The sequence below is a fragment of the Cynocephalus volans genome, chromosome X (genome assembly GCF_027409185.1).
Source record: "Cynocephalus volans isolate mCynVol1 chromosome X, mCynVol1.pri, whole genome shotgun sequence".
In the NCBI taxonomy this organism is placed as follows: domain Eukaryota; kingdom Metazoa; phylum Chordata; class Mammalia; order Dermoptera; family Cynocephalidae; genus Cynocephalus; species Cynocephalus volans.
This window is the reverse complement of record NC_084478.1, coordinates 49216797-49240032: the sequence shown is the minus strand read 5'-3', so window position 1 is coordinate 49240032 and position 23236 is coordinate 49216797. Positions and strand designations below refer to the sequence as shown.

The 23236-nt window shown below is 37.2% G+C and overlaps 1 protein-coding gene across 1 annotated transcript in view; it reads right to left on the bottom strand.

Annotated features, from left to right (window-relative positions):
* Nucleotides 1-4842: 4842 nt before the first annotated feature.
* LOC134367978 (cilia- and flagella-associated protein 47-like) overlaps nucleotides 4843-23236 on the bottom strand; it is a 1412159-nt gene continuing 1393765 nt past the window's right edge. Inside the window, 2 exon segments of the mRNA XM_063084614.1 lie at nucleotides 4843-5055; nucleotides 10623-10791. Coding sequence (XP_062940684.1) covers nucleotides 4843-5055; nucleotides 10623-10791 — 382 coding nt within the window.

Below are 23236 nucleotides of genomic sequence, written 5' to 3'. Positions count from 1 at the left end.
GTTGAGATAGTTTCCTTCTATACCCAATTTATAGTCTTTATCATGAACAAATGTTGAATTTTGTCAAATGCTTTTTCAGAAGCTATAGAGATGATCATGTGGTTTTTGACTTTGATTTTGTTGTGGTGGTGTATCACATTTATTGATTTGCATATGTTGAACCAACCTTGCATCCCTGGGAAGAATCCAACATGATCACTGTGTATAATTTTATGTATGTGTTGCTGTATTCTATTAGCTAACATGTCCTTGCGGATTTTTGCATCTATACTCATCAAAGATATTTGCCTTTAGTTTTCTTTTTTTGTTGTACCTTGGTCTGGTTTTGGTAACAGGGTGATTTTTGCCTCATAGAATGAGTTTGGAAGGATGCCTGTGTTTTAATTTTGTCAAGCATTTTGTAGAGAATTGGTATTAATTCTTCTTTAAAGGTTTGGTAGAATTCTGCAGTGAAGCCATCCAGTCCTGGGATTTTGTTGTTGGTAGACTGTTGATAATGGCTCCAATTTCTTTGATTGTTATTGGTCTGTTCAGATTTTATATGTCTTCATGGTTCAGTCTTGGTAGTTTGTATGTGTCCCCAAATTTGTCCATTTCCTCCAGATTTTCAAATTTGTTGGTATATACTTGTTTATAGTAGTAATGATTCCTTGTAGTGCTGAGGTATCAGTTGCAATATTACCTTTTTCATTTCTTGTATTTGTTATTTGCGTCTTCTCTATTCTTTTGTTAGTTAGCCTTGCTAATGGTTTGTCAATTTTATCTATCTTTTCAAAAAAGTCCACTTTTTGTCTCATTGACCAGTTGTATCATTTTTTGGTTTTCTATTTCATTGAGTTTTGCTCTGATCTTGTTCTTGTTTTTCTAATTTTTTAAGGGGCAGTGTTAGGTTGTTTACCTGCCATTTTTTCATTCTTCTAAAGTAAGCATTTAATGTGATAAATTTCCCCCTTAATACTGCTTTTACAGTGTACCACAAGTTTTGATATGATGTATCATTATTTTCATTAGTTTCAACAAATTTTTTGATTTCCTGTTGAATTTCTACTTGGATCCATATGTCATTAAGTAGAATTTTGTGTAGTTTCCATGTGTTTGTATAGTTTCCAGAGGTTTTTTGTTGTTGTTGTTGTTATTGATTTCTAGGTTTAATCTATTATGGTGTGAAAAAATACATAGAATAATTCCGTTTTTTTGAATTTGTTGAATCTTGATTTGTGACATAATATGTGGTCTGTCCTGGAGAATGTCCCATGTGCTGAATAGAAGAATGAATATTCTGAGGTTGTTGGATGAAATGTTCTGTAGATGTCTGCCATGTCCAATTGGTCTAAAATTTTGTTTAGTTCTTATGCTTCTCTGTTGATTTTTTGCCTAGATAATCTGTCCAATGTTGAGAGTGGGGTGTTCAAGTCCCCTACTATTATGGTTTTAGTGTCTTTCTCTTTCGTTAGGTCTAATAGGATTTGTTTTATATATCTGGCTGGTCCGATGTTGGGTGCATATGTATTTGTGATTCTTGGGTCATCTTGTTTGATAGTTCCTTTTATTATTACATAGTGGCCATCTTTATCTTTTTTATGGTTTTTGGTTTAAAGGCTATTTTATCTAATATAAGAATAGCTACTCCAGCTCATTTTTCATTTTTATTTGCATCTATATCTTTTTCCATCCTTTCACTCTTAGTGTATACGTGTCTTTGCATGTGAGTTGAGTCTCTTGAAGGCAGCATCTTTCGGGGTCCATCTTTTTAATCCCATCAGTCAATCTGTGTCTTTTGAGTGGGAAATTTAATCCTTTTACACTTATTGAAAGGTGTTGATTTACTCCTCGCATTTTATTGATTTTTGTTTTGATGAATTAAATATCTTTTGTTCTGATGTATTAAATATCTTTTGTTCCTTTCTGATTTTCTGTTTGTCTTCTTTGTTTGCTGGTTTCTTGAGATGGCAGATAAACTTTTTTTTCTCTTTATTGTTAGCATTTTTATTTTACTGGTAGGTTTGGTTCTTTCTTGAGTATTCATGGTAGTGATGGTTGTTTTTCAGGTACCAGACCCAGTACTCCCTTGAGTATTTCTCATAAAGCTGGTCACATAGTAGTGAACACCTGCAGTTTTTGTTTGTCTGGTAAATACACTATTTGTCCTTCATTTTGGAAGGATAACCTTGCTGGGTAAAATATTCTTGGCTGGCAATTTTTGACTTCTAGGATTTTGAATATATCATCTCATTTTCTTCTGGTTTTTAGGGTTTCTGATGAAAAGTCTGATATTAGTCTGATAGGAGCTCCTGTATAGGTGACTTGCTTCTTCTCTCTTGCAGTTTTTAAGATTGTGTCTTCATCTTTGTATTTTTCCAGTTTGATTATAACAAGTCTGGGAGAGGACATTTTTGGATTGAATATGTGTGGGGATCTTTGAGCCTGGTGAATCTGAACATCTGTATCTCTCCCTATACCAGGCAACTTTTCTGATATTATTTTATTGAATATGTTTTCCATTCTATTACCTTTTCACTCCCCTTCTGGAATACCATTGATTTGGATATTTGAGCATTTAAATTGTGTCTTATCTCTCTTATATCATCTTCAATTTTTTAAATTCTTTTTTCATTTTTTTGTCTGCCTGTGTTATTTTGTTTGTTTTTTAAATTTTATTTTAACTTATTTGTCCCTTTACCAATTCCTCTTTTCCCCTCCCTCTCCCCTCCCCCTCCCCCATCAACATCTTATCTGTTCCCTCATCTTAACAAGTTCAAGGAATTGTTGTGATTTTTGTGTCTTTTTTCCCCCTGCACCCTCATTTACAACTGTGTTATTTTGAGCAGGCTGTCTTCAAGGTGAGAAATTCTCTCCTTTTCTTGTTCTAGCCTGCTGGTTAAGCTTTCTCTTGTGTTTATCTGTTTTGTTGAATGAATCCTTCGGCTCCACAAGCTCTGCTACATTCTTTTTCAGGGCATTTGTTTCTTTGTACGTTTCCTCTTTCAGGTCCTGTATATTTTTTCTCTTTTAATTGTGTTGTTTAACTGAGCCTTCTTGTTTCTCATTTAGTTTCCTTAGAATTGTTGCTTGAAATTCCTTGTCAGACATCTCAAGGACTTCCTGCTCTATCAGATCTAAAATTGAGAATTATTATATTCCTTTGGTGGGGGTTTACTTTCTAGGTTTTTCATATTTCAGTGTCTCTCCATTGGTGTTTAGTCATTGTGGCAGAGGATTTCATGATCCACTTGTTTTACCCTGTTGTCTACAGCAGTGGCAGGGAGTGTTGCTGGCACTTTGCTGCCTGTTGCTGCCTCGAGCCCTGAGGTTCAGTGGGATCTCACCTGGCCTGGATCTCATGGAGGGTGCCAGGGTGTTGCTACTGCCTTGCAGCTATAAACAAAATTTGAATTCTATGTAACTTTCTTGTTTCACAGAATATCCTTCTATTGAGTTTTTTAAACCATTTAAAAATGTAAAAATTATTTCTAACTAGTGGGCTATATAAACTTAAGTGACAGGCTACATTTGTATTGTGGGTCAGAGTTTGCCAGCCCCTGTCCTAGCACAGTTCTTTCATTTTGCACTCAAGGAAATATGGTTCAAAAGGGGTAAGTGACTTGCTTAAGATCACATATACAGTTTGTAGCAGGGCCAGTAATTTTGTGTCAACATGTCTTAAAGTTGGTCTGTGTTGGCTGTTTATTATTATGTTTTGCCTCCTTGATTGGCCCCAAGCAACACAGTCTCCTTTATTTTGATTAATAACTCATTCTCAATGGTCCATTACACATTGAAATGAACTTTTCCCTGGATAATTTCAAGATAGACCTGTATTGTTTAAAGTCTGTAGTATATGAGCATATTAACTACCTACACATACATGCATGGATTTTAAAAATTAATTACTTATGAAATACATAATATTCAAAACAACAGATATAAGAAATGGTAAATCCTTCTGTCTTATATGCTAATTTTCTCACTAATGTTTCAAATCAACCTCTACATGAAAAATTGAGCTTTAATAGTAGCATTGGTATTTGAAATATGTACACAATGGAATATTATTCAGCCTTAATAAAGAAGGAAATGGTGTCATTTGTGACAGCATGGATGAACCTGGAGAATACTATTTTAAGTGAAAAAAGCCAGGCACAGAAAGACAAATACCCTATGATCTCATTTAAATGTCAAAATCAAAAAAGGCAAACACATAAAAACAGAGAGTAGCATACTGATTACAAAAGGCTAAGGGGGCAAAGAGGATTGGGAGATGTTGGTCAAAGAGTACTAAATTTCATTTAGATGGGAGGAATATATTCAAGAGTTCTATTGTACAACATGGTGACTATAGTTAATAACAATCTAAGAAAACATACTTTGAGCATTCTAACCACAAAAAAATGATATGTGAGGTAATGCATATATTAACTGGTTCAAGTTAGACATTCTGCAATGTATACATATTTCAAAACATCATGTTGTATAACGCAAATATGTACAATTTTTAGTTGATAATTAAAATAGTAAAGACTCATAAGCAACATCTACATGAGAAATTGAGTTTTAATAGCAACACTGGTATTTGAAATATTATCATTGAAATGGTGTTTTCCTACAAATGTACTCCTGCACTTTGAAAGTGAATCAATGCCAATATTTGCAAACAAAGTCCAATGTAAAAAAACACATATTACTCAGAAATGAGGTATGACACATTCAAAGAATAGACTGTCAGCATTTTAAAAGACAAGAAAATATAGGCCTATTATAATTAAATCATTATTCCTCAGAAATATTCCAAGAGATGAAATAATCCAGAAAATATTTAGTTTACTTAAAACAAAAAATGTTTTTTTATTTTTTCTTTATCATCAAAGGAGCACCCTTAATTGTAGAAGACACCCCTGTTCTTAAGAGTTTTGCATTTTCACACATAAAATTGTGCCGACGAATTGGCATGCGGTCATATTTCTTGTTACTAGCATCAATTTTTGCTTTTACAGCCTTCAATGGCATGGTTGCTAGAGGTAATCCATTGACATCATACGACCAGTACATATGCTCCGTCTCGAAACAAAGAGAGGGAGAGATATTATATGAAATATCCATAGAAGTTTAAAAATATAGGCAAAGTTTACGATAACACCTTGTCTTCTCCATGTAGGGTATGGGAAAGGTACAAAACTGAAACCACCTATAATGACAAACAATTAATATGGAACATAAGGAAAACATTTGGCTTTATGAATTAAGAACCATTCACTAAGAAATCTCTCATTAGATGTCTTCCCTGTAGGTGAACTAAGCATCTGTCTAATATAGAGAAAAGCAATCTTTTTGGTTTGCTTGAGACTGTTGTTCACCATGAATTATAACTAGCAGAAACAATACCTTTCAAGATGCATGACAATACCTTTCCTATGCATGAGAATTTGTCTAGCCACAGAAATGACTGGTAAAATATGTTGAGCTACTTTTTAGATTATGAAAGTATATAACATAACCATTGAATATACCAAGAGTGATATAAGATCACTAATGTCAATCATAATCTAAATCCAAGCAAATACAATTTATAGAGATTTATTTTTAAAATCCTTCATTTCTTCTGCATATATGTACAGTAAGGCCATATCTAATTAGTCAGTCTAGCATTTTATTCATGTTTATGTTCATACTAAGTCCCATTGCTCCTGCAGCATTTCCTGAAGCCACCTATGTTAATAGGCCTTCTTCCTCATGCTAAAACGTGTGTCACGTATGCTCAAAAACCTCATTCAGAATAAGTCCAAGAATATTGTAGTACACCAGGCTTGATATGTTGTGTGATACCTATCAATGAATATTAAGTGCAGGAATTTCTTGCACATCAGGCATGGATTTATTTTAACCATCTGGCCTTTTGGTCTACTGTCTATAGTAATTATGTATTCCGAATCAATGAGTCAGAAGCTGACCAAACCAAAAAGCGTAATACATCTGGGTTAAATAAAGTTTTACTTCACATAAGGATGTTTGATTTGAAAGACAAAGCTATATTTTGGTGATTGTGCATATGTCACTGTCAATTTTTCCAGTACAAGTGACCCAAATCATGGGTACCAGTGAGTGAGCTAAATGAAGAGAGTTGCACCATGCCTGTCACTTGGTGCTAATACCTGTGGTACACTAAGGGACCTGCACCCATGCCCAGCACTTAGTGCGTACACATGAGTCAGCTACATGAAAGGATCTATATACCCACCCAGCACCTAATGGGTACGAATGAGAGCTATAAGTGGGGACTTATACATTCACCTTGCACTTGTATACAAGACTTTTGGAAATAATTACACTTACAAAGACACTATTTTTAAATTCTCTATTGCATTGCATGCATTGCAATAAAGATTCAAATAATTTTACCATCAATAAATGATGCTATATTTGTTGAAATTTCTTAATGCCCTTTATTCCAACATGTTGTATACTAATAAGAATAATAGGCATATTTTATAAAATAAAGATTAAACATTACAGTTATTTTACCTATAGTTAAATTTCTTCAATTCAACTGGAATAAATACAATTACCCATTTATGTTTTTAAACACATTTTATTGATATAGCTGTGTATCTTCTACCCCCAATTTCTCTTTGAAAATATAGATAAAAAGCAGAAGTTAATATAAGAATAAACTAATACTTCCATATCAGTAGTGCCTCATAGAATCACTGTGTTGATTTTTACAAAAGAATGCCAGATTGATAATCATACTCCTGAACTATTTATTTAAAGAAAAAAAACCCCAACAACAACAAGAATTTTTTAAGCAGGTGAAGTTTTCATATTTAGGTAGTGCCTCTATGTTCTGAAAAGAGATCAGCCAAAGCCAATAATCTCATGGAATGAATGACCAAAGCTATATTTTAAGGGCATATTTCTATGAATGGAAACTCTTTTAGTCCTTTTGTGTTGCTGTAACAGAAATACCTGAGACTGCGTAATTTATAAGGAAAAGAGGTTTATTTGGCTTATGATTCTGGGACAGCTGCATCTGGCATGGGCTTCAGGCTGCTTCTACTCATGGTGGAAAGAGGCAGGCAGCCCGTGGGTACAAGCAGATCACGTGGTGAGAGAGGGAGCAAGAGAGAGGGAGAGAAGTTGCCAGGGTCGTTTTAAGCAAGGAGCTCTCCAGGAACTAATCCAGCAAGAACTCACTCATTAATCCCCCCTCCCTCAGGGAGAGCATTAATCCATTCATGAGGGATTCGCCCCCATGACTCATTCAGTTTCCAACACTGCCACATTGGAGATCAGATTTTCACATGAGTTTTGGAGGGAACAACACATCCAAACTCCATCAGAAACAATTAACAGTTATCTATTAGTGGATGTCATCTTTGTCTGTCCAAATCCCTCAGGTATTTGCGTTTCACTGCTTGCCCCAACTTTCAATTGCCAGTATCTGCACCTCTTTGTCTGAAAATTTTTCAGAAACCTGACAAAACTTTTCTGCTGATGCCAGGGTTTTAACAAGCCCTGGGAGCATTTTTCAATCAATGATTAAAATGGTAGCAATACTCCAATGTCCTGGCCTCCTAGGTTGTGAAAATCTGAGGTGTGTGTTCAATGCCATTTCCCAGAAATTTTCCATAGGATTAATTTCCAGTTGCTTTCTATACCAGATACCTTCATAAAGCACCCATTATTGATTTCCTCTCCTCTATCTCACATCTTGGCTTCCCTACATGTGTTTCTTGAGGTCACATAGCTTATATGCTACTTGGATTTGAATCCTTATTTCAGGATCTGCTTCTGAGGAAATACAAACCACAGTATATGTTTACAGTGCAGTTTCACACAGGTTCAGGCTAATGACCTATTCCTTTAAAAGCAATGCTTTTCACACACGTATTACATATGTCTGGTTGTCTCTCTAGTTATAACAGGGGCTCATATATTACTTATATACTACTATACTTATGCAAATATGTAAATAATTTATATATAAGATAAAGAATCTTATGTTTTATCTTGGATAATTCTGAGAGTTGTCATATTTTAATAAACTATTTAAGATTTATCATGCCCACCATGGAATGTGGAGCAGATTTATTACTCCTTTTGAGTAGCACCACTTTTTGTAAAACAGTTTAGTCCTTCAAAGCTACTGCTGTTTGCATTGTTTATGATTGGGGAAATTATTATTGCTCTAAATGTGGTTTAATTGAATGGGAAATTATGAAGCTTGCTAACATGGCTGTTGAAATTTGTTTAGATTAATATTTAATTAAGTTGTTCTTAAAATCCTCATTTTCATTTCCAAGTGAAGCACAGTGAAGATCATATAGCTGTAAGTTTTAACTTAATGCTTAAAGTCAACAATTTAAAAAAGTGATGGTAATGTAAATAATAATTTTTATTTAGATAACGATTTAACTTTTTAAATGATCTTCTCATCGATTCTGTGAATCAGCATGGTATTGTCATTAAGAGATAGTTTTGGGAGTCAAACAGACAGTGTTCGAGCCATGATTTTAAAATTATTGGTTTGATGTATCCAACAACTCGTATGAATCTCAAGGACATTATATTTAGCATAAAAAGCCAATTTCAAAAGATTACACAGTGTATGATTCCATTTATGTAATATTATAGAAATGACAAGGTTAGTAGTTGTCGGGGTAGGGCGGGAATTACAGTGCTGGACATGTCTATAAAGGGTTAGCACAAGATCGCTCCTCTGTGGTGACTGAAGCAGTTCTGTATCTCTGTTGCGACTGTAGTTACGTACATCTACACATGGGTGCAAATTGCCTGGAAGCACACACAAACACACAAATATGAAAAATGCTGGAAATGGAATAAAGTTACTAGTCTAGCAACAGTATTTTACCAATGTCAATTTCCCTGTTTTGATATTTTACTATATCAGATAAATTGGGGAAAGGCTTCATAGGACTCTATGTATTATGTTTGCAACTTTCTACAAATCTCTGTACATTTTTAAGAAGTTAAAACATATGACATTTATGAGTCAACTGGAAATTTGAACACTAAATGGATATTTGATGTGTTAATATTATAAAATTATTCTTAATATTTAGATATGATAATAGTACCATGGTTATGATTTTTATCTTTTAGAAACCAGTAGGAAACATTTGCAAGTAACACAATGTCTGGGATTTTCTTCAAAACAATATGGAAGGTGTGGAAGGGGTAGTCACATAGGTGAAGCAAGATTGGCCATGAGTTGATAAGTGTTCATACTGAATGATAAGTGCATTGAGATTAATTTCGCTCTATTTCTCTTTCTATTTATGCACATATTTGAATCTTCCATAACAAAGTAGAATCAACAAAATAGTGATTTCTTAAACACATTTCAATCTCAATTTTCCCCACATAAGCTATATCAAATTGTATCACTTCAGACTAACAGAAATGGCATTTTCTCAGTTGATCCCATGTACCAACTTATTCTCTCACACAGAACTTTCAGTTATTCTGCCAGTAATTTAATTGTTAAATCAACACAGGGAATCCAAGTACAGATTTTGTTGGTAAAGCCTTCTAAATAGTTAATTTCAGAAAATTCCACTGTATACTAGATAAAATAAATATCATTTTAATTTTCAAATTTTTTAAAAGTTGCCATTTAATACTGTTAGAGTAAACAAGCAAGTACAACAACATAATCACTTTAAATCACATATCACTGCAGGCAGTGGGATATGTGCAGTAAGGTGACAGAAGCTTTATCTTCTTATTACCTACATTGTAAGGACTCTTAGAAAGATGAAAAAATAGAAATAATTTTCTCAAACAATATTCATCATTTTATTTTCTCTGTTCATTAAAACAATAACAACAAATTTTTCTGCTTATGGCACTACTTAATTATTGTTTGATTTAGAAGTCTAGCAATCACTTTGGCACCAGGAGTTGAATGCTATAATAAGACAATGTGTTCTTTGTGCTTGTGCTACTGAAAGTAGACTGTGGTAACAGGTATCTTTGGAAATAATTTGAAAGTTGTCTTTAGCCTAAAATTTCTTATTATAAAATATGTGTGAAATTTCATAGAAAAGTTTTGCTTCCTGGATGAATTTTCAAGATTGTATTTACCTTCACTGCTAATAAAATGATCACTTTAACACACTTCTATTAATGGCCCAATTTACATCATGTTTTTTCAATTAAAAATAAATTTTATCTTATATTTCATTTTCTTTATTTTAAATTTCAATATTTTGACAATATTGTATGCCTTAGTCAAAAGTTCCAAAATCTCTATCTCAACCTAAAGTTAACAAAGCACTTGAAAAGTAGGTACATTACAGAAAATAATATGCAACTGTACAACTTACATTACCTTCATTACTTATCTCTTCTACATTTCCTTAATGTGGAAGGTAAGTAATTCCTTACTTTCTTCTGGTGTTGAAAACCTTTTTGTTATATCCCATACTAAAAATTCTGTTATTGGACAAATGAAAAGTAAAACAAGACAGTGGAATTGAGTTTTCCAAGGAAATATTATTATTCTTTATCTGTGACCATTGGGTGAAACCTTTTCTCCCTAGTTCATTTAATGTTTTTAGTGACAGCAAACATCTTTGACCATTGATTGCCTTTATAGAACTCACCTGTATTACTAATGTTCCTTTGTATTTTCTACTGTACATTTGAGGTTTGAGTCTTACAATGATGAGAGTTCCTTCAGTGTCAAAAGGAAGAAGTTCTCCAATCTGAGGTTTTACAAAAAACTCTGGATCACTGCTAGTTAGAAAGTATGCAGTGAAGGGCTCAGAATTTCTGGAACAAAAATGTAAATATCAACCTATTAAATTTGATCATTACCTCATTTTCTGTGAGAACTTGATGAATATAGTTTGAATTCTGCTGCCATAAGCCTATACTTAATCATTAATGCTGAATGTTTGCAGAATAACAGTAAGTAGGTATTTTAAAAATTTGTAAAATGTGTGATTCTTCTCAGAGTGACAAAATGAAATCCTAAATATTTTTTCAATCACATCTTATATTTATAGTGTACAAAGACAAAAATGTTGTTCCTATAAAAATAGAATGATTCTATATCCCAAAGGGAAATCATCTATTTGTAAATAAATTCATATGTGAAACGACTGACAACTAAAGCTGTCATAAAGTTTTTTGTTTCTACTACTATTCCATTATATTTTCTTACTTTTCTTTAGCTTTCTTCTTGTTAAGTGAGATGAAAACACTTTACAGTCTCGTTGAAGATTAATGTTCCTGAAGATGAGTTGCTATTATCTGAAGTGAGTTGAGTGACATTTAAGACTTACGTCATCATCTCTATGTCAAGTTGACTACACTTGAGATGAAGTCCATAAAAGAAGTTGAGGAATCTCATGGGAGAACAAAGCAGGGGAGAGGCACACTGCATGGAAAGTTGTAATTGAGAAATTTAAAATCCAATTTGACAGAGAAGATGCAAGTGAAAGGTCAAGTGCCTCCAAAACCAAATTCAACAGTGAAACATTCAAGAGGACACAGAAAAGATTCAGGTTGTAACTCATTGATCTATTCAGCAAATATATGTTGAACATTATGACAGAAGGTTTGAAGACATGGAGTGTAGATAAGGATGGCCTGGACTGGAATCATAGCTCCATCCAGGTGCATGACTTCAAGCAATTTACTTAACCTTTCTGTACCTCAGTTTTGTCATTTGTTAAATTAGCTTGATAACCCTTGTAAAGCTAGTAAATAAGTGCCTGACACATGGAAAGTTCTCCATAATAATTAGTCAATATTACTTTAGTAATCAGTATCATTGTTGTTATTTTGAAATACTTTATTACCAGACCCAGGCAATGAGGATTGATCCAATAAAAGATAGATGAATAAGACAGAGTGCCTGTGGGAATTATGTCAGCAAGATGGCAGAATAGGAACTCCCAGATCCTTCTTCCCCCTATGAAGACATTGATTCAACAAAATATGCAGAATAACTCCTTTTGTGATAAATACAGAAACCAGTTAAAAGGCTTCTATACCACAGCTGAGCACAAGACAAGCCACACTGAAGCCAGGAGAAAAATTCTTGGCACTCTCTTGCCATAGTCCCTCCCCCATCCATGGTGCCACATGACTGGAACAAAATTCCCAGTCCCTGAGTTCTCCTTGAATAGGGAAAGAGAAGAATTGACCAGACATCCAATTCTAACTTTACAAGGAGTTGGGCTGCCCAAAGAACTGGCTTCTGACTTGTCTGCCTCAGAGAGCTGATGGGACTTGGCATGCTCTAGATTCCTAGAGGGCACTGAGAATAATAATAATAATAAAAAATAATGGCTGAGTGGTGTGTTGCTGCTGCAGAGTACTCACAGTATAGCAGACAGACACCAGAAAGACCAAAGATTACAACATCATTAAAAAAAGAAACTAACAAATCCCTCTAAATAGGAATCTGCATGAACAGTCCAGAAAAGACACACCACCAGTAGGCGTTGGTGGTACAGTGGTGAGCATAGCTGCCTTCCAGAAAAGACACACCACACTCAGGCTGATTAATGAAGATCTTTCTCTGTCTGAGCAAAGTTTATCTCTAAAAACTGAGAGAGGCAGCTTCTTCTTCTTCTTTTTTCTTCTTCTTTTTTTTTTTTTAATTTTATTTTGTCGATATACATTGTGGCTGATTATTGCTCCCCATCACCAAAACCTCCCTCCCTTCTCCCTCCCCCACTCCGCCCCAACAATGTCCTTTCTGTTTGCTTGTCGTATCAACTTCAAGTAATTGTGGTTGTTATATCTTCTCCCCCCCCCCCGGTTTTTTTTTTTTTGTGTGTGTGTGTGTATGTGTGTGAATTTATATATTAATTTTTAGCTCCCACCAATAAGTGAGAACATGTGGTATTTCTCTTTCTGTGCCTGACTTGTTTCACTTAATATAATTCTCTCAAGGTCCATCCATGTTGTTGCAAATGGCAGTATTTCATTCGTTTTTATAGCTGAGTAGTATTCCATTGTGTAGATGTACCACAGTTTCCATATCCACTCATATGATGATGGACATTTGGGCTGGTTCCAACTCTTGGCTATTGTAAAGAGTGCTGCGATGAACATTGGAGAACAGATATACCTTCGACGTGATGATTTCCATTCCTCTGGGTATATTCCCAACAGTGGGATAGCTGGGTCGTATGGTAGATCTATCTGCAATTGTTTGAGGAACCTCCATACCATTTTCCATAGAGGCTGCACCATTTTGCAGTCCCACCAACAATGTATGAGAGTTCCTTTTTCTCCGCAACCTAGCCAGCATTTATCGTTCAGAGTCTTTTGGATTTTAGCCATCCTAACTGGGGTTAGATGGTATCTCAGTGTGGTTTTGATTTGCATTTCCCAGATGCTGAGTGATGTTGAGCATTTTTTCATATGTCTGTTGGCCATTTGTATATCTTCCTTAGAGAAATGCTTACTTAGCTCTTTTGCCCATTTTTTAATTGGGTTGCTTGTTTTCTTCTTGTAAAGTTGTTTGAGTTCCCTATATATTCTGGATATTAATCCTTTGTCAGATGTATATTTTGCAAATATTTTCTCCCACTCTGTTGGTTGTCTTTTAACTCTGTTAATTGTTTCTTTTGCTGTGCAGAAGCTTTTTAGTTTGATATAATCCCATTTGTTTATTTTTCCTTTGGTTGCCTGTGCTTTTGGGGTTGTGTTCATGAAGTCTGTGTCCAGTCCTATTTCCTGAAGTGTTTCTCCTATGTTTTCTTTAAGAAGTTTTATTGTTTCAGGGTGTATATTTAAATCCTTAATCCATTTTGAGTTGATTTTAGTATACGGTGAGAGGTATGGATCTAGTTTCATTCTCCTGCATATGGATATCCAGTTATTCCAGCACCATTTGCTGAAGAGGCAGTCCCTTCCCCAGTGAATAGGCTTGATGCCTTTGTCAAAGATAAGATGGCAGTAAGTGTGTGGGTTGATTTCTGGATTCTCTATTCTATTCCATTGGTCAGTGTGTCTGTTTTTATGCCAGTACCATACTGTTTTGATTATTATAACTTTGTAGTATAGCTTAAAGTCAGGTAGTGTTATGCCTCCAGGTTTATTTTTTTTGCTCAGCATTGCTTTGGCTGTGAGTGGTCTTTTATTGTTCCATATAAATGTCTGGATAGTTTTTTCCATTTCTGAGAAAAATGTCTTTGGAATTTTGATGGGGATTGCATTGAATTTGTATATCACTTTGGGTAGTATGGACATTTTCACTATGTTGATTCTTCCAATCCAAGAGCATGGGATATCTTTCCATCTTCTTGTATCCTCTCTAATTTCTCTCAGCAGTGGTTTATAGTTCTCATTATAGAGATTTTTCACCTCCTTGGTTAACTCAATTCCTAAGTATTTTATTTTTTTGGTGGCTATTGTAAATGGGCAGGCTTTCTTGATTTCTCGTTCTTCATGTTCACTATTGGAGAAAAAAAATGCTACTGATTTTTGTGTGTTAATTTTGTATCCTGCTACTGTGCTGAAATCATTTATCAATTCCAACAGCTTTTTTGTAGAGGTTTAAGGCTGTTCGATAGATAGGATCATGTCAGCTGCAAACAGGGACAGTTTGACTTCTTCTTTTCCAATCTGGATGCCCTTTATTTCCTTCTCTTCTCTGATTGCTCTGGCTAGTACTTCCAACACTATGTTGAATAGGAGTGGTGAGAGTGGGCATCCTTGTCTAGTTTCTGTTCTTAAAGGAAAAGCTTTCAGCTTTTCCCCATTCAGGATGATATTGGCAGTGGGTTTGTCATATATGGCTTTAATTATGTTGAGATACTTTCCCTCTATACCTAACTTATAGAGGGTCTTTGTCATGAATGAGTGCTGAACTTTATCAAATGCTTTTTCAGCATCTATAGAGATGATCATATGGTCCTTGTGTTTGAGTTTATTAATATGGTGCATTACATTTATTGATTTGCATATGTTGAACCAATCTTGCATCCCTGGGATGAATCCCACTTGATCGTGATGAATAATTTTACGTATGTGTTGCTGTATTCTGTTTGCTAGTATTTTAGTGAGGATTTTTGCATCTATATTCATCAAGGATATTGGCCTGTAGTTTTCTTTTTTGGTTATATCTTTACCTGGTTTTGGTATCAGGATGATGTTTGCTTCATAGAATGAGTTTGGGAGATTTGCGTCTGTTTCAATCTTTTGGAATAGTTTGTACAGAATCGGTGTCAATTCCTGTTTGAATGTTGGGTAAAATTCTGCTGTGAATCCATCTGGTCCTGGGCTTTTCTTTGTTGGGAGCCTTCTGATAACAGCTTCAATCTCCTTTATTGTTATTGGTCTGCTCAAATTTTCTACGTCTCCATGGTTCAGTTTTGGGAGCTTGTGTGTGTCCAGAAATTTATCCATTTCCTCCAGATTTTCAAATTTGTTGGCGTATCGTTGTTTATAGTAGTCTCGAATGATTCCTTGTATTTCAGATGAATCAGTTGTAATATCGCCTTTTTCATTTCTAATTTTTGTTATTTGAGTCTTCTCTCTTCTTTTTTTTGTTAGCCATACTAATGGTTTGTCAATTTTATTTATCTTTTCAAAAAACCAACTTTTTGATTCGTTGATCTTTTGAATTGTTTTTTGGTTTTCAATTTCATTCAGTTCTGCTCTGATCTTAATGATTTCTTTCTGCCTGCTAACTTTAGGTTTGGATTGTTCTTGTTTTTCTAGTTCTTTAAGGTGAAGTGTTACATTGTTCACTTGCCATCTTTCCATTCTTCTGAAGTGCGCATTTAATGCAATAAATTTCCCCCTCAATACTGCTTTTGCAGTATCCCACAGGTTTTGGTATGAGGTATCATTGTTTTCATTAGATTCAATAAATTTTTTGATTTCCTGCTTGATTTCTTCTTGGACCCATATGTCATTAAGTAGAATGCTGTTTAATTTCCATGTGTTTGTATAGTTTCCAGAGTTTCATTTGTTATTAATTTCTAGTTTTAATCCATTGAGGTCCGAGAAGATACATGGGATAATTCCAATTTTTTTGAATTTATTGAGACTTGATTTGTGACCTAATATGTGATCTATCCTGGAGAATGATCCATGTGCTGCTGAGAAGAATGAATATTCTGAGGTTGTTGGGTGGAATGTTCTGTAGATATCTGCCAATTCCAATTGGTCTAGAGTCTTGTTTAGATCTTGTGTTTCTCTACTGATTCTTTGCCTAGATGATCTGTCTAATATTGACAGTGGGGTGTTCAGGTCCCCTGCTATTATGGTATTAGTGTCTATTTCCTTCTTTAGGTCTAATAGAGTTTGTTTTATAAATCTGGCTGCTCTAACATTGGGTGCATACATATTTATGATTGTTATGTCTTCTTGATGGATCAGTCCTTTTATCATTAAGTAGTGTCCCTCATTGTCTCTTTTTATGTTTTTTAGTTTAAAGTCTATTTTGTCAGATATAAGAATAGCTACTCCAGCTCGTTTTTCTTTTCTGTTTGCATGGTAAATCTTTTTCCATCCTTTCACTCTTAGTCTGTGTGAATCTTTATGGGTGAGGTGGGTCTCTTGTAGGCAGCATATAGTTGGGTCCTCCTTTTTGATCCAGTCAGCCAGTCTGTGTCTTTTGATTGGGGAATTTAAGCCTTTTACATTAAGAGTTGTTATTGAAAGGTGTTGATTTATTCCTAGCATTTTATTGGTTGTTTGGTTGTCTTAGGTGTCTTTTGTTCCTTGCTTTCTGATTTACTGTTTGGTTTCTGTGTTTGTTGGTTCCTTAGGTTGTAGATAGTGTTTTTGTTAGCTTGTTTTCTCTTCACGAATGCCATTTTTATTATACTAGTGGGTATTGATTTTTCTTGGGTTTTTAAGGCAGTGGTAGTTATTTTTCAGGAACCAAACCCAGTACTCCCTTGAGGATTTCTTGTAAGGGTGGTCGTGTGGTAGTGAACTCCCGCAGTTTTTGTTTGTCTGAGAAATATACTATTTGCCCTTCATTTCAGAAGGATAGCCTTGCAGGGTAAAGTATTCTAGGCTGGCAATCTTTGTCTCTTAGTATTTTGAAAATATCATCCCATTCCTTTCTAGCTTTTAGGGTTTGTGATGAAAAGTCTGATATTAGCCTGATTGGGGCTCCCTTATAGGTGATTTGATGCTTTTCTCTTGCAGCTTTTAAGATTCTCTCTTTGTCTCTGAGTTTTGCCAATTTGACTATGACATGTCTTGGAGAAGGCCTTTTTGGGTTGAATACGTTTGGAGATCATTGAGCTTCCTGGATCTGAAGATCTGTGATTTTTCCTATAACTGGGAAGTTTTCTGCCACTATTTTGTTGAATATGTTTTCAATGGAATCTCCATTTTCCTCCCCTTCTGGAATACCCATGACTCGGATATTTGATCGCTTAAGGTTGTCTGATATCTCTCTCAGATTTTCTTCAATGTCCTTGATTCCTTTTTCTTTCTTTTTGTCTGCTTGTGTTATTTCAAACAGCCCATCTTCAAGTTCAGAGGTTCTCTCTTCAACTTCGACAAGCCTGCTGGTTAAACTCTCCGTTGTGTATTTTATTTCGCTGAATAACTTCTTCAGTTCAGCAAGTTCTGCTACATTTTTTTTTCAGGACATTGATTGCCTTGTACATTTCCTCTTTCAGATCCTGTATACTTTTCCTCATTTCATCATGATGTCTAGCTGAGTTTTCTTGTATCTCATTCAGTTTCCTTAGAATTATCACTTGAAATTCCTTGTCTGTCATTTCAAGGGCTTCTTGTTCTATAGGATCTAGAGTTTGAGATTTATTAACTTTTAGTGGTGTACTTTTTTGATTTTTTGTATTTCTGGTATCTTTTTTTTGGTGTTTATTCATTGTGGCAGGGGGTTTCACAGTCCACCGGTTTGAGACTAATGACTAACTACGATGTTGCTGTGGTTGCCAATTTCGTATGGCTCCCTCCGTGACTGCTCAGTTGGCCTCTAGTGCCTTGTGTGTGTGGTTGCCTCGGGTCTTGGGCTTCTCCGGGGAGCCACCTTTCTGGTCAGCTTGGACTCTGCTGGGCTGGTGGATCACGTACCACAGGGTGTGTGATCTCTGTTGAGCTTTCACTTCCTGTGCAGGACTTCTCCCTGTTCCGTGTGCTCTGGCCCAGGCTGTTGGATCGTGCAGTGGCGACCCCATCGGGTGTGTGGTTTCTGTCGAGTCTCCGCCTCCCAGTTCGCACGTCTCCCCACTCTGTGCGCACTGTGCTGGGCTGGGGTGTGTCTTCTGCGCCCCTCTTCTATCAGCTGGGCCTTTAAGACCCTGCTCGGCACCGCCTCGCCCAGGAAGTCTACCAGGTTTCTGCTAGGCACAGGCGACCGGTCTCTCTGGGTGCCTTTGTAGTACTGTGTAGATCTTTCTCGGGTCTTGTTCACCTTTGTATCCCCCCGGCATAGACTGAATCTAGCGCCCACCTGCAGCCTGCTCTCCGGCAGGTTCAAGTGAACCTGGGAACTCTCCTACCACACTATTCCCAACCAGAAATTGGTTAGGCTTTTTTCCAAACTGGTGGCTGCAGAGATGGTATCTGCCTCCCAGTAACAGGAAGTTTACTGGGGGCCGGATTCCAGGGTGTGGGGGAGTGACAGTTGGCCCGCCCGTACTTCCTTGCCCTCCCGACACTGGCCGGGGACGCTCCCCACCACCAGCCCCGCCAGAGAACCGCAGAGGGAGTGGGAGGGGAGGCCGGCCCGCAGGCTCCAGAAAGCCCCACGCTGGGCCAAGCAAGTGGGAAGGCTCAGTGAGGGCCAAGCCGGGAGGAGCTGCCAGCACCTGGGAAAATGAAGGCAGCCCCTCGGCGGTGAGTGGCCTGGTGATGCAGGCGGGAGCCGGATGGGCGTAATCCCCCCAAACAGAGCTGGGCCAGAGGTCACTCACAGGGTTGTGCCAGGTCGGGTGTTCACTCTCTGTCTCTGGTTTGTCGCCTTCCCTGTTCTCGGCCGCTGCCGCCTCGGGCTGTTCAGTCAAGGCGCGGCTTGGGCACTCCTAGGAATCTTCTTTAATGCCGGCCTGAAACCTCGAATCCTGAATAGGGCAGCTGGCCACCTTCAGCACGGTCCCGGCCTCCGGGATCCTGTCTGCATCCACAGCAGCCCTGGCGCCGTGTTCCCTGTTTCGAGACTCGCTTTTGCAGCTAAGAAACAGTTCTTTCCCTGCTCCACACTTCAAAGCTGTTGCCTGTAAATGAGGCAGCCTCTCCTGCCGGGGGCAAAGTGGCAGTCAGCCCCCACGACCAGCCAGCAGCTGCGGTCCTCCCTTAAGAGATGGCAAGAGGAAGGTCCACAAGTTTCCCGGCTGCCTGAGGCCCAGTGGCCACCTTTTCCACCTCGGCTACTCCACGCCAGCCGCCACTGCCACCACCATCTTGAAACAATTCCTCATTCTTCTTCTTCTTTTAATGTGCTAATACCAACACAGTTACAAGGAACATAAACAAGCAGGAAAAAAATCACCCAATCAGAGAAACAAAATGAATTTCCAGCAACTGATACTAAGGAAATGGAAGTATATGAACTACTCGACAAGTAATTCAAAATAATTAAGGTAAAGATATTCAATGAGCTCAAGAAAATGATGTATAAACAAAATTAGAATCTCACTAAAATACAGAAAATATAAAAAGAACCATACAGAAATTTTGGAGCTGAAGAATTCAATAAATGAACTGAAAATTTTACTAGAAGGATTAAACAGCAGATTGTTTAAACAGGAGCAAAATAAATAATTAACAAAAAAAAACGAATACAAAAGTGTGAAGAAAGTGTACAGGATCTATGTGACAGTATCAAGCTAAGAACACACAGCAACATAATAGAGCAAAAATGGAGAATAACTTCACAGAAAGGATTTCTGGGGAGATTGACATACATGAGAGGTCTAATGATGGCTAGGGACAAAGAAGAAGGGTAAGGGATACTAGTATTATACATGCATTGGTTATCACTGTACTCCCCAGAGGAATTTGCTGCTGAGGATCTCTACAGCCACTGTGGCAGCTGTAAACTCCCTGTGGCTTTCACAGTGAAGGCCCCCATAGCATTTGTCAACACCAACTCCAGTGACCTACTTTGCAGAGGACACTGGCAGTTTTGCCACTGTGTTAACTAGCATCCATTGCCACCAAAGATCTCCTGGAGAGGGAGATGCTGCTTCACCCAAGTTCCCAAGAAGGAACCACTGTAGTAAAACTCTGGGACAGGGGCCACCACTATGCCAACCCTGTGCTCACTCTCTACCCCAGAGCTGCTGTTGCTCTATGCATGCCCATGCTCCAGACTCCTACTCTGCTGCCAGTCTGGAAGTACTTGCATCACTGATGCTGAAGCCATTGATGAAGAAACGTATGTCTGAACTCTAGACTCTGGAGCAGCGGTCACTGTGTGCATGACTGTGATCCAGATCCTGGGTCCATGGCACCTTCATGAACACCTGCACTTAGGATACCAGAGCCACTGCTGCAATTTGAACACCCATGACCCAGACCCCAGAGCCACTGTAGCTCCCCTCAACTGCTCTACAAGCAGCTGTGCCTTTCATACTATTACCAATGCCAGCACAGGGGCACCTGTGCCACCCAGACCTGGTGCCACTGCTGCTTCAGACTTTGAGCCATGGTCCTTCCATGTATTACCATGCCTGAGACCCATCTCTTAAGACACTCCACAGGCACTATACATCAGACAGTGGTACCACCACCACTGCAAGTTCACCCATGAGCCAGACTCAGTGCCAAGAGAGACACCTTCATCTATAGCTTTCCTGGTGTGTGAAGAAAAAAGCAAGGGAGAGACACTCTGATGGCATGACTTTCAATGCTAGCATGTGAGAGAGCAGGGCAATGAATAATGTGGACTGGCTTTAGTGAGGCAATACCTGCTCAAATACCAGGTTGGTGATCTGTGTACTCCTGAGGATGACAGGAGGTTTGGGTATCACTTCCCTAAATCTTTAAATGTCAATAGCACCCAATTAACACCCCCCCATGCATTTTCAAATACCCCAAGGAGGTATTATTGCCCCTGGTTGAGAACCACTGAATCTAGTTTTAAAGCTCATTTTTCCACTCTTCGTTGGCACAGACTCAACTATGTGACCTATTTAAACTCGTAAAACTCTATACACATCTATACCAAGATTATGTTACATATTCCCAACAGTAACTCCCTTTTCAGTGGAGGTTGTTGTGGCTTTCAGGAGGTTCTCTTTTTTCATCCCGTTGTTTGCAAGAGTTCTGTTTTATTGATTTATATTTTTATCCATGGATTCCTTTGTTCAAGCAAGTTACTTAGAAGTGTAAACAAAGAAACCAGATGAAAGCAGAGCCTCTCTGTTTCAATGCTAAGGATGTATGTGTGTGCTGCTGGGGAGGGACTTGGAGGTGGGGATGGTGAAGCACGGTGTACAGATGACAATCTCAATACAAAAGGATAAAGCTCTGATAAGAGACTTCCGCACCCCAGTGATGACAGATATTTACAGAAATGATTTCTTCCTGTATTTGACATTCCTTAAATTATACAGGAAGATACTTATTCTGCCTACAGCTGCCAAAGCTAATTCTGATATAACTCTCTAAAGATACAGGAGGGCTAGCTGGTTAGCTTAGTTGGTTAGAGTGTGGTGCTAGTAACACCAAGGTCCAGGGATCGATCCCTGTACCGGCCAGCCACCAATCAATCAATCAAGGTACAGGAATGTTTAGTAGATTTTTCAGGGCTGTTGCTATTCAAAAGGTATCTGTGCAAGTCTGGCATGTTTGTTAGCATACCACAGTTCAGAATGGCCTAAATCTGAGGTTCATAGGTCTCTAAGCTGGGATACAGATGTGAACAGGAGTTTCTCTGTTGGGATAGGATCAGAAGGAGGGGAGACAGAAGCTGAGGCATCTTACCTAAATAGACACCATGCCCACTAATCACCGCCAAGTCTCATAACTCACTTCATGCTTCCCCGTGATTGCGTAAACACATGCGCATGTGTGTGTGTGTGTGTGTGTGTGTGAGTGTGTGTGTGAGTGTGTGTTTACATAAATTGAAGACACTGATATCTACTTTGTAGTATAATAAAAATTAATAATTCTATATATGTTGAATGCTTAATAGGCTTGCAACAAACATTTACTATTATTATTATTATGTTGTTTTTAGGTAAGGCAGACAAAGGACCAAGGAAACTGTGGTGATCATGAATAATTATTTAAGTGGGCTCACATTGTCCTACAATTGACAGAGCTCTGATCCTTACTGAAAAAAAAATAGTTTCACTCCTTTTTCTTGATAACAACATCACTAAACATAATAGATAACTGTATCTGGGGAAATATCCCTTTCCATATGTTTATGACAAGAATTTGGCAGCCGTTCTCTAAGGTAAAAATAATTGTATTCAGAAAATTAAAATAGTTGCTCAGGTAAATACTGATTAGCCCTTTAGAAATTATTCTAATGCATAGAAGAGAGATATAAGATCTTTGAAGGGGAAGAATCGCCATTACATTTTAGAGGTTTTCTAGAGATTTTAATACTTTTTATTCTCCATCTGGAGCATTTGAAAGCTATTTATTTCAGTCAGTGAAAAGTCCTTGAGAAAACCGCTTACAATTTCTTCACGTTTTCTTTATTTGTCATCATTTTTTAAAGGACAGTAGCTTTATCGCTATTGTTAGGAATAAATGAAGAACCAGCTGTGGTGTAAGATGGCTGATAAATTAGAGATGGCTTAAACAATATGAGCATCATGATTCACTAAAGATTTCCTAGTATGTGTGTATTTAAAAATATATTCACACATATATCAATGTATGTGTCCATACACACACCTGCACAAGCCCTATCAGTTTTTTTAATCAAAATCCTCATCTACAGTAGATGTTCACTTTGTATCATAAAAATTTCTATGTAGCATGACCCAAATTGACTATCTCAAAATAAGGTTAGCTTATACTACTAGGAAACCGTTTGTTTCTAATTACTATACTCTACCAGAACTGAGTTGCAATTAGTGATAGTGGCCAGGAGTTGATGCACTCTCATTTCCTAAAATTTACATCATAGGCCTTTGTGTGATTCATAATGTTCATTGACTTTAAAGAGAAATTTTTTTAATGTTACCAGAAAGGGCAGACATAAGTAAAAAATAGGACTTTCAGAAAAAATAAGGAAATCAAATTTCCAAAAGTTTTACTTATTACTAATCACTTATATGCAACTAAAACATTTTTTAAA